Source organism: Pipistrellus hanaki (assembly GCF_964339955.1).
Source record: "Pipistrellus hanaki genome assembly, chromosome: 10".
Taxonomy (NCBI): Eukaryota; Metazoa; Chordata; class Mammalia; order Chiroptera; family Vespertilionidae; genus Pipistrellus; species Pipistrellus hanaki.
In genome coordinates, this window is record NC_140512.1 from 49,037,137 (window position 1) to 49,049,314 (window position 12,178).

Below are 12,178 nucleotides of genomic sequence, written 5' to 3' on the forward strand. Positions count from 1 at the left end.
TATTTGTGGGTTTGTTGTTGGGTTGTAGAGGTTCTTTATATATTCTATATATTAGCTCCTTATCAGATATGACTTGCAAGTATTTTTTCTTATTCTGTAGGCTGCCTTTTCACTGTGTTGATTATGTCCTTTGATACACAAAAGTTTTACATTTTAATGTAGTCCAATTTATCTATTTTTACTGTTGTTGCCTGTATATATCTAGAAAATACTTGCCAAATCCAATGTCATGAGTTGTCCCCCCTTCTTACATTTTGATCTTTGATCCCTGTTGAATTAATTTTTTGTTTTTGGTATAAGTTAAGTGATAGAGATGGAATGCTTGGCTTCTAAAGAAATTGAACTGAGGAGGTGTCAGTGAGGAGAAGGTTGACTGTGCTCCCTTCTCTGTCTTATATACCCATATGTTATATAGTTGCAATGATGATGTCACTCAACTTCATATCCTATTGTTTCCATTTGGCATATCATTGGCAATTTGTGTAACAAATTTACATGGATCCATAACTATTATTTTGGGCATCTGCATAATATTCCTTCAATGGACTTTGAAAAATTTATTTATTTTCCTATTTTTGTTGTGTTAGCTCACAACCTCACCATTATAAACAATTCTATGGCAAATGTTTTTCTATACTTAGAATACTCTTTCTTGCAATTTTTCCTTAAGATACATTTTCAGAAGTGGGAGGATTTGGTTAAAGAGTAATATCGTTAATTCATAGTTAACGTTGGGAATTCTTTACAAAATTATAATTTGGAGGGATATAGCCTGAATACCGATTTGACTTAGGTCATTATGACTATTTCCACCAATATATTAAATATTTTCTGAATTTACTTACGCCAACTAAAATGGAGCACTAGAATATTTACCACCAAGTAAGCAGGGTCGTTGATTGTCCCCTGATGAATCTCTAATATTGATATATAGAACAGTGCATATTCCATATAGACATTTGGTAACTGCCTGTAAAACAAATGATTGCCAGCTTGGATTGAGGTTTATGGGGCATGCTATACATTCTTATCCTGACCTTATCCTTTTCAGGAAATTTATTGGTGACTTGCTGAGTACATTGCAGATCAGATCTGCATTGATAAGGAACCAAAAGGGAATGTGAATGCAATGAATGACAAACTTCAGCTCTCAAAGACTCTGGGTGGGTCAAAGACTTCGATGGGCAGCACACAGAAAGAACTTAAATAAATGTTAACTCCCTCATTTTGGTCCATACACCAGCTGCTCAAGTGTAGGAACATTGCAAACCACATTACTTTCTTTGGCACACCAACAGTTAGAATAAGGAATAGTAATGAAAAATGGGAAGAGTTTATAAGAGAGCCTGTTGAAAATGACTGGATTATCTCAAAAAGTAGTGACTCCCTGTAACTTCAGTGTTTCCAGGCTAAAAGGGACCACTAGGAGTGAGGTTATGGGAGCACTGTACATGGATGGAAGATTGGGTTGGATGATCTACAGACCCCTTCCATCCTGGAGCTAGAATAGATCAATTTTTCCTTAACTCTTTCATGGGAACTGCCTATGCTAAAGAATTCCTATCAATCTCTATCAGTAGAACCTAAAATATTTTTCTTCATTTTAATTTCAGGCTCTCAATGTAGCTTCATATTTTGTAATGGCAGTGACGCAAGCCTGAGGGTCTCAGGCTCATCACGCATTCCTCAAGGGGATCCCTTCTTCCCTTATTAACTGGCAAACTTACAATCCCAGCACCTTTCCTATTGGCCCACTGATGCTCCTCATAGGCAAATGAGTGTTGGATAACAGGCGTTCATTCTCTCAGTAAACATGTGTTGTGTGCCTACTACAGTTTTGTTGAACACAGCTAATATAGACCTCCTATCCTAACAAGAGAGGAAAGACAAAGTAAGTAGCACAGTTTAGACAGTTCTCTCAGCCTCTGAAAAGGAGGGCTGGACTCCTCCTGCACAGCCTTCAAGGAGACTTCATTGTCAGGAGCCTTAGTGAGCAGGTCCAAGCAGCATCCATCTTTAGAGGTTCCTCCCATCACTTCTAGAAAGGGACAAGGAGGCCTGCGGTGGGGCAGAGATCTGGGTTCCCCAGAGGCTGCCTCAAAGCCGGTAATACAACCTAGAAGTCAGGGTGAGTTAATTCCTTAAGGGACAAACTTCAACCAGTGAGAGACAGACACAGGAAGAAAGTGGCAGAGAAATTCCTCTTTCTCTTGCACACAGAATGCATCGTAGATGAAATGGGACACCATAGAGGAGATGATGATGTCAGTTCTGTTTGGAGGAAGTTCTGGTGCCCAAGCCACCAGGTATGTTTATTTGTTGGGGTGCAGCCATCTCATAACTCACAACCTTGAACTTATTTTTCCTTTTTTTTGGTCTTCTCTTTTCCCTTTAAAAAGTTCGGGGATTTCAATTTCCCGTGAAGTCTTGGCTTATAAACTGTGCCTCAGGATCTGTTTTCTAAGGAATCACGCAAAAACAAACACCATTAAATGTTTTGGGGGTTTGAATCACTGTTCCTGAACTGTGTGTGTGTGGGGGGGTGTTCCGTCTCTGCAATGAATTCAAGGGGCACTGCAGGATATTTGAAAAATTTGAGGGAAATGCAGGGACATGCCACATCTGTTAAACACCATGCAAACTATTAGTTGAATGTTGACAGTTCCAACATTGGATCACTCCACATTCTTTCGTGACATCATCACTTTGGCAAAGCTGGGTTTTCAGTGGTTGCTCTTATAAAAAGCCATACCATGTGAAATTCAGTGTGGAACAGGAAAAGAGGGTGGCAGGGTCTAACACGATCCCAAGGTTGGAGAAGTTATGCCATGCCCATTGCTATCTTGTTATTAAGAAATTGTGGCTATTTAAGAATGAAATACAAACATTGTTTTTTTTCTGTCAATTTATGTATTTTATGATTTTTAGAACAGATACTAAAGTTGTTGAAACATAAATAGTTATTAAACTGTTAGCACTGAACTACCTAGTAAACATAAATATTAGGTTCTTCTTTTGGCCTACAGGTTACAGGAAAAATAATTACTAAGGGTTCTATGAAGTGAAAAAATTTGGGAACCTCTGAGGTAGAGTGTTCCAGGTGGCAAAAGTAGCAAGTAGAAAGGTTGGGAGGCAGGATTAAGCTCAATCTGAAAATTTTCCTTCAGTGACAATATTTCCATAAGCTCTATTACCCTTAAGTTGGTCTATAAATAGCTGACACCTTAAAAGTGTGTGTTTGGTTTATGTTATTTGTTTTAAAATAACAAAAACATGATTCTGTGTTATTCCCTAAAAATTCCTGATAGCTATGTACATTTAAAAAAATGTTAGACACAATGTTCTCTTTATTAATGATTTTGCAGTCTTATCTAAATCTAAAAAATGTCTGATTTCTTTAAAATTTCATGCTTGAAATATTTTTTGATTAGACTTAGAATTTAGGACACTCACATTTGGTGTTTAAGACTGGGATAATACCTATTTTAGAATGAACAGTAATTGATAATAGAAAGATGAGATAAGAAGCCCAACTAATTGGGCATGCCTTTGGGTCCAGTGATGAAGGTGAGGTCTGGGATTAGAGGTGGGATGTTTCAAGATACCCAGGGAAGCTCATTTCCTTGTTTAGGTTACTGAAAATCATTTGAGATACATTTAAAAAAAATATTATGTTTTTATTGATTTTTAGAGAGAAAGGAAGGGAGAGGGATAGAGAAATAGAAGCATCCATGAGAGAGGAGCATCATCAATCTGCTGCTTCCTGCACGGCCCCTATGGGGGACTGAGCCTGCAACCAAGGTACGTGCCCTGGAACTGAATCAAACCCAGGACCTTCCAGTCTGCAGGACCACGCTCTATCCACTGAGCCAAACCGGCTAGGGCTGAGTTGCATTTTAAACCTGACTGTCAATTTCTTTTCCTATAATTGGAATGCTTCTTCTGACCCATTTAAAAAGGAGTCCACTTTTTAGAGTCAAGGTAACTAAGAAGTTGAATAAATAATTACAAGGTTGCTTAGTGACCATTGAAAAACAAAAACAAAAAAATGTCTAAAAGGACAAATGATATTTTAAGTAACTTTTCAGAAGGCCACTCAATGCAAAAGTTTATTTGACTAAGGCTGGAATTGTGATTCTCAGTTGTAGGGTCTCCTATCTGTTTTAAATTCAGGTGTATCTTCAAAATGGTCATTTCTTTTTTACCCAGTTTTCTTTTGTTTAGTTGATTTTTTTTGTTGGTGCACTCTAAATATGCAAACACACACCTGATTGGTCCAACTGGCTTTCCTATGAGGCTGCGAGACATTCTGTCTCCTGTTGGTATGTATTGATTTAATCAGGCAAAAACTCAAGATTCTAGTTCTGGCCACTTAACTCTGTCCGAGAATCACTGTTTTCTTAAGTATTTTTTTTTTTTGAAATACTATATTTACAGCCACCCTCCTTTTTTTCTATAAATGGTAGCATACTAAATATGCTGAATCCAGTTTTTCTCTTCCAGTTAACATTTCTGAAATTGTTTTATATTAACACGTATCAATCTACCTTATTCTCTTAAAGGCTGCAGAGAATTCCTTTGTTTGGACTAATAATAATTTAGCTAATTGATTCTATACGGACAAACATTTAGGTTGTTTTCAGTCTTCAGTATTTTGTGTACATCTACAAGGATATCAGAGGACAAATTCCTGGAAGCAGAATGGCTAGGTTCATTCGGTTGCAAATTTCAAATATTGATATATATCGCCAAACTTCACAGCAGAGAGACTGTGCCAAACAATGGCAACCATTTGAGCCCCTGTTGGTTTTCCTACCCCATCACCGTGAGCATCTATTATCAAACTTATTTTTTTAAAAATGACATCTTATTCTAGTTTAAAATTAAATTTCTTTTGAAATAAGTGAATTTGAGTGTATATGTTTATATACTCAAAGCCATTTATATTTCTTTCCTAAGTCAATAAACCCTTTATAATGGCCTATAATGTGCACAATTATGATGCTAATTCCCGGGGGACATTGTGATAAACAACACGTAGCCTCCATGCACATGAGGGAGAGACAGACCAGTGACCCGCAGTTGCAGTGGCTAAAGTTTAGTGTCATAGTGCAAGGGCGGCCTGTTCTCAGCTCACCCATCACTGACCCGAAGGAGATCAATGGAGGTTTCTAATGGGGGTGGGGAAACATGTACACTAACATCTGATCTGATGGAGGTGCACTAGTTAGCGAGGTGATATCAGGAGTGAGAGGAGGGTGGAAGAGGACACAGCAGACCTAGGCATGAGAGATGAGAGCAGAGAGAGCAGGGACTCTCTGAAGCTTGTAAGGAGTCCAGTCCAGAGTGGCACCATCAAGACTGTAGGAAGGGGGGACGTGGACAGGGGGCTGGCACATCGTCTATTCCTGTGACCTCGGAGATCAGTTAAGGAGTTGTTTGAACTTTGTTCTAGCGACAATAGCTCGTCATTGGAAGAGGATAAGGCATCAGCAGTATCTTGGGGGTTGTGCTAGAGAACAGACTACAGAATGCATGGAGAGCAGCGGGGAAGCTGTCAGGTAATCCCCGTAAGATGAGGTTTCTGTGGTCTCAGGGAAACACAGGATATGTGTGGGTCTTAGTTAACATCACTGCTGAAGCACCTGGTACTCCCAGTCCCCTCTGAAGATGTAGCCCAGGGCACCTCTGGCTTATCATGTCCATACGGAGGATAATTACAGAATGTGGGGAATTGGGAGGGTTTTGAGGTATTTTGTTCAATCCCCTAATTCTAGACGTAAGAAAACAAAGGGGAAAAAAAATCCAGCAACTTGTCTGGGGTTGTACAACGCTGATCTGAGATTCTTCACTGGCCTGGTCCTCTTACCACGCCTCCATGTACCTATATCTTTTGGTTACTCCACTCAGCCTTCAGTATGGAACTTTCTTGTGTTTGTTGACAGCTGAGATTTCTTGGGTGGAAACTTCTAATGTGGAAAAGTCTCTGTCTCACACACTTTGGAGCACATATTCAAACCCCATGGAGTTTTCCAACGTGTCAGAAACAAAGGGTCATGGTGAGGTGAGCCGTGAAATGGGCAGATCCTGCAAAGTTTGGGATGTTTCCGAAGAGGGGTCCCAAGTGGTTGGAAGCCCCTCCTTGGGGGAGCCCCTCCCGAGGCACCAGCACCCGGCGCCGGCGCCCTCCCTCGCTTCTGCCCCCCGGATTCTCCTTCTACTTCACAGAGGGACCTGTGCTCCCACTCCATCAAATTAACCTCTGTTGAGGGAGAGCGGGCTCTGTGTAAGGAAGACCCTGGGCTGGAGAGTTCAGGCATACAGGGTCCCAGCCCTCACCCTGAGAGAGGCGCCAGGATCATGAACTTGACCTCCCCGCACTTCTTACTTTACAGGGCGCACGAATTTCCTCCCAGGTTCCCACCGGCCGCGCTTTCTCTGAGCCCCAAGGGTGTCCCTGTCCCGCCTACGGTAGCCTCTGCGGGCCCCGGAGAACGGTGGCGGAGAGAATGCTGCCCGGGGCCTGGGCCAGGGGTCACCGGCCGGGAGGAGAGCTGGGCGGGCAGCGCTCCGGTCCGGTCCCAGCCCCCGGGCGCAGGCACCGGGGCGCGGCACGCGGTCCGAGGAGTTTCCCTCCGGCGCTCCCCGCTCCGCCGCGCGTGTTCGCGCCCAACGCCCCGCAGCCCCTCCTCCCCCTCCCCCCATCCCCTCTCCTGCAGCCTCAGGGCGGAATTCAAGTGCATCTCCCGCGGGCGCTCCCGGTTTCGGGAAGGTCCGGGGGGGGGGGCTGGCGGGCTCGGGCGCACCCGGGAGGGCGCGGGGCGGTGGAGGGCGGCGGAGGGAGGCGCCCTCTGATTGGCCAGGCCGGGGGAGTGGAGGCACGGAGTTTCCCACAATGCCCCGGTGCGGGGCCGCGGCGGATGGATGCTGCGGGAAGGGGCTGCCATTTGCCGCCCCTGCCAGCGGCGCGCGGACCTGCCCGCTCCCTCGCAGCCAGCGCCGCCCGCCGGCCCGGCCTCCGCGGCAGCGGGGCCGCCTCGCCTGCCTCCCTGCGCGGCGGCGGCCGGAGCGGCGCCATGAACCCCAGCCCCGCGGCGGGCGAGGAGCAGGGGGCGCCGGGCGGCGGCGGAAGCGGCGCCGGGAGCGGCTGCCTGGGCGCCGAGGGCGGCGCGGACCCGCGGGGCGCGGCGGCGGGCGCGGCGGGGGCCGCTGCCCCGGAGGAGCCCGCGGCCGCCGGCGCGAGGGACAAGGACGAGGCGCTGGAGGAGAAGCTGCGGAACTTAACTTTCCGGAAGCAGGTCTCTTACAGGTAGGCGGCGGGGGCCGGGGCGCGGGGACCGGAGCCGCGCGGGCGCCACCCGCTCCTCCCCTCCGAGGGGCGCCGCCGCCGAGTGGGTCACCTGTGCGCTCCCCGTACCCCCTTCCCCCTGGAGGTGTGTTCTCCTGTCACCCCATCCTTTGGGGCTGGAGAGAAGCTGCTGCCCGTTCCCCTGTGCCGGGAGGACAGGAGGGAAGGCGGGGTCCCCGAGGTCAGCACAACAACAAAACGGCGCGCGCGTGTGCGGGAGGGGAGCGGAGGTTGTGCACGCCCAGAGCCGCCTGGTTTTCTTGGGAGAAACCCTCAAAGTTGTCCCTAAACCGGCGGCGTCCTCTGCAGCCACTCCCCCTGCCTCCCGCAGTTCGCCCGGGGAGCCCTGGGCACCAGCTCCGTAGGGGAGCCCGCCGGCGGGGCCCGGAGGGGCCCGTGTCTGCACGGAGGAGGTCGGACCTGCAGGGACATGCCCGGGAAGGAAGGAAGGGAGTCCATGGGGAACTGTGTCTGCAGACACGCACCTGGTTACGGGGTTACACGCACACGTGCTCTCTCTCCCTCTCGACTAGGTGTGCCCGGAAGGACGACTTGGGGAGCCTGTGGGCAAGCGAGGGGGGAGGCGGAAAATGGGACAGTGCTTGCCAGCTCCGTAGGGGAGCCCGGAGGATGGGATGTGCTTGTGAGACAAGGACATTGTGGGATACGTGGCCACCACGTTAGGATAAAGGAGTGCCCCACATTGTGTCGGATCCAGAAATGAGCAGGAGGATTCAGTAGGTTCTCTGCTCCCCCTCACCTCCTCCAGCCCCTGGGCACCAGGCAGGAATAAAGATGTGAGAGGTTTGGAGGGTGTCAGAGGCCGCGCTTACTGCTTATTCCTTTTTCAAAGTCAAGATGATAAGCACGGGATTTCACAGATGGGTACTTGCTAGGGCTCAGGGGCTGTCTTGAAAAGGAGCCAGGAAAAGCATTCTCCGGACCTTACTCCTTCGGAGGCAGCAGTCCCTTTCCAGAAGCCCGTAGAAAGTGTTCAGCCCGGCACACCACGTGCTGTTATGTAAGCAGAAGCAGAGGATGGAGGGCGTGGGTTTGTGCGGGTGTGTGTGGTATGGACGGGCTACGGGTGTGAATCACCGGGATCCCCGCTGGCAGGGCCTGGGCTGGAGGCCCCGGTCACCGGGGCATGTGCTCTGTGTCCAAGCGGTGGCTTCTGACGACCCTGAGACCATCTTCCCGGGGAGGTGGCTGCTCCCATGTCCCTTGGGTGCATCCCGTCCGCTGTGCGTTGAGGTGGTTCCCACCTGACTTGCTCTCTTAGTTACTCACATAGATCGGGACCCAATGATCGTTCTCTTTCTAAATTTAGAGGGGCTTGTGGAGAGTGGAGTAGCTCTCTGGAGATGTGCTGGGGCACAGGCAGTTCTCCTTCCTGGTTCTGGTGGCCTGACTGGCCCTGAGGGGAGCAGGGGCCACATTCAGCCTATTTAGGAATCGGGATTGTGTGGTGGGCGGTGACGGGAAGCACATCCTGGGTCTGGGCTCCGGCTCCTGGGATATTGGCTTCCATCGGACTCCTCACTGGGTAGGGCTACCAAGCCAGAGTTTGCAAGGGAAATCATTTCGGCTTGCCTCTTGGCAGGGGTCATTCTCTCCTGGGAACCGGTACTGTGCAGGGCCACCCCTTGCTGGGTCACATGGTCACAGGTGCATGTGTGAGTGGGCGCGCACACAGACACGGTCGTGGAACCCCAGACGCGGCTTACTCTTGCGGAGGGCTTGAATCCTCTATAGAAAACGGGTCCTACTTTGTGAGCACAATTTCCTTTTCAACAGGGCTGTCAGGTTTCCTATTCAGCACTCCCCCTGGCAGCGGTGTCACCTCGGGTGGCTGGTGAACAATCCCCACCACCCAAGGCTTCCAAATCCCACCTCTCCGTGGGTTTTGGAGCGATGGGTGGGAATTTTTACCCAGCTCCTCTGGCAATGTGTCAGCACACTAATATCTGAGTATTGCTGCCCTAATCCCCCCCCCCCCCAAAAAAAAAAAAATAAAAATAAAATAAAAATAAAAAAGAGGCTAAGCAATTGATCTTTGAACTCACAAACCGTGCCCAGTCAGACAAGGCCAGGCAGTCCCCGAGTCAGGGGAAAGACTGCAGAAAAGGTAGGTGATTTCATCTGGCACATGCTTGTAACCTGGAACATGTCCCATTTCCATGATTGTTACTATTTTTAGAGTCAGAGTCCGTGGCCTGCCCACTTACCACGGCAGCCACTGTGCAGGCGTCAGAGGTGGCCGTGGGGACTGTTTCGCCGTTGGTTAGTGACTGGTCTGTAAGGGAAGAACAGCTCCGGCTGGAGTTGGGCTTTGGCTCCTCAGGGAGGACTGCCACCTCTCTTCTGGGGCACCTGAGGACAGCGCCTGGTGGGAGAGAATGGAGGGGGTTAGCAGGGCCTCACAGAAGGGAGTTGGAGCCAAAGGGTTCAGTGAGAGTGCGAAGTATGGCTGCTTGTATAAGGGGGATCATTTAAGGTGGGGAAGAGGAGCCGTGCAGGTAGCTCAAACCTATTTTCTGGAGAACATGGGTGTTTGTGGAATGGCACTGACAGGAAAGAAGGGGGCTTTGGGAGAGGGTGTGCATGTGCATGTGGGTAGGGGGGGTCTCGTCTGCTCCTTCTGTTGCTAAGAAACATATAATCTGGGGTTTAAAAATAAATGAGGAGTGGGTGGGCATATGCAGTGACTCCTGTCTTTTTAGGAACCGGAGCCCTTTACAAAGAGCCTTTAAATAAACGTTTCTGGAGGCAGATTATTCATTTTGCTTGACTTTTACTTTGTTAAGTAAAATAAACCCCTTTACACACACCCCTCGATTTTCCCTCATTATCTTTTCTTTCTTGGCTTTTTTCTTTTTTAGGAACCATTTTTCCCATGAGAATTTTTCCTTTATTTCAGATTCTGCTCCCCTGGAGCAAATAGTCTCTGTAGACTGTAAAGCTGAAGGTTTAGAAGGCAGTGCAAGTGAGCTTGTGCTTTTTTTCTTCTTAAATTACTACTTCTTTTTTCTTTGCAAATTATGGTGCTGCAACAGATACATATGTGTAGGATTTTTTAAAAAACCACTCTAAGCATTCCCATTTTCTGTCAGTAATATTAAAAATAATCTTTTAGCCTTAGCCAGTGTGGCTCAGTGGTTGAGTGTCGACCTATGAACCAGGAGGTCATGGATGGATTCCTGGTCAGGGCACATGCTGGGCGTTGTGGGCTTGATCCTCAGGAGGGGGTATGCAGGAGGCAGCCAATCTACGATTCTCTCTCATCATTGATGCTTTTCTCTCTCTCTCTCCTTCTTCCTTCTTCTCTGAAATCAATAAAAATATATTTTAAAAATCTTTTAGAGGCACACAGGGGAGAGGAAGGAGAGGTAACTGATGCTTATCATCCTCTGTGTACCAGGCACTGTGTTCAGTGTTATTGTATATTCTATCTTATTTACTCTTTATGACAGTCCTATGCTATGCTTATGGTTGTTTCTATTTTATAAAAAATGAGCCTGGGGCTTAGAGCCTGGGTAGGAGGAAGAGTTCAAACCCAGATTTAATGCTAAATGACTTTGTTTTAAAACCACATCATGCTTCCCTCAACATTCATTTCTGGTTTGAACTCTCTCCATGTGTGCGTTTGCGTGCGCATGCGTTATAATCTACATGCTCTTCTGTAATATACCATGGATCATTATATATGCTATTTTGTATACTTTATTCTTTCGTCTGTGCTGCTTTGGCTATATAATATGAAGGAACTCCTCTGCTATTTCAGAAATAAAAATGATTATACATTCATGATCGTCAAAAATAGGTTGGTTTTGCTTCTGAGAACAAAACCACCTACATGACACCTGCCATCTCTGTGAAGATGCCAATCTTGGAGTTTTATACGCCTTTTAATAAAAATTACACAGGTGTGGTGTAGGTGAACCCAGATCCAGGGAAGAGCTGGCCTGTGGGCTCCTGGAGCAGCACAGAAGAAATGAGAAAGCGGGATCTTGTTTGAAGGAGGCTCAGGCAGTCACCATGACTTATGAGATGTAGATGCCTGGGTGTCACTGTCTCTACTTAGAAACCAGGGGCGGTGAGACTAGACACCCCCTTTAAGGAGAGTTTTGACTTCTTAGGTTTGTCAGCTAGGTATAAAAAAGATCTATTTTTTTTTATAGGGTCATGATGAGAACCTAGTGTTTCCTTTTTGGCATTTTGTTCTTCAAAGCAAGTTTACCGATCATCAGAAAGACAGTTGGGATGGGGGGAGCCAAGTAGGCTATCACAGATATTGTTTTTCCTTGCATGGAAATCGCTAATGCATAGGGGAAATTTTCTTCGGAATATGAGTATGCATCCTCCTTCTATGTAAACCCATGTTATTTATTTTATGTTTTCCTCTGACATTTAGACGTTAGGGTCAGAGGAAAACCGTGGTTCTAACTTAATGTTTCCATCCTCCATAATCACTTAGGGCTTGGCTAAGCATAGACTTCCTTAATCAGGATACACACCAGGCACAATTGCACTCGAACCACCGTCCAGAGTACTTAATCTGCTCTAATTGATCTTTTAGAGGCTTGGTTTTTGTATGGAAGCTTGGCAGCCTTGGGTCCCGTGGAATTAGGGGATGGAGAAGTTGAAGGGAGCTTTGCTGGTGTTCAGGTTTTTTTCTGTGGCCACATAACATCGGGCCAAAGTAATTCAGACTAGAGCTGGCTTTTTGGATCACTTCCCTTTCTAATCTGAGAAAATGGGGACTCCCAGTGAGGGCCCAGGCCGGTGACACATCCATGGCCTTCTGGGCTGGCATCTGGATACACATTC

The 12,178-nt window shown here is 47.3% G+C and overlaps 1 protein-coding gene across 5 annotated transcripts in view; it reads left to right on the plus strand.

Annotated features, from left to right (window-relative positions):
• Positions 1 to 6,920: 6,920 nt before the first annotated feature.
• The window catches only part of DGKI (diacylglycerol kinase iota), a gene marked incomplete at its 5' end in the record, with an annotated part of 382,063 nt that continues 376,805 nt past the window's right edge, over positions 6,921 to 12,178 (plus strand). For 3 of the 5 annotated variants that reach the window (XM_084896735.1, XM_084896736.1, XM_084896738.1), the window contains one exon: positions 6,921 to 7,309. In XM_084896735.1, the coding sequence (XP_084752861.1) occupies positions 6,921 to 7,309 (389 nt within the window). The remainder of the gene's footprint in view (positions 7,310 to 12,178) is intronic. The other 2 variants (XM_084896737.1, XM_084896739.1) reach the window with 1 other exon arrangement.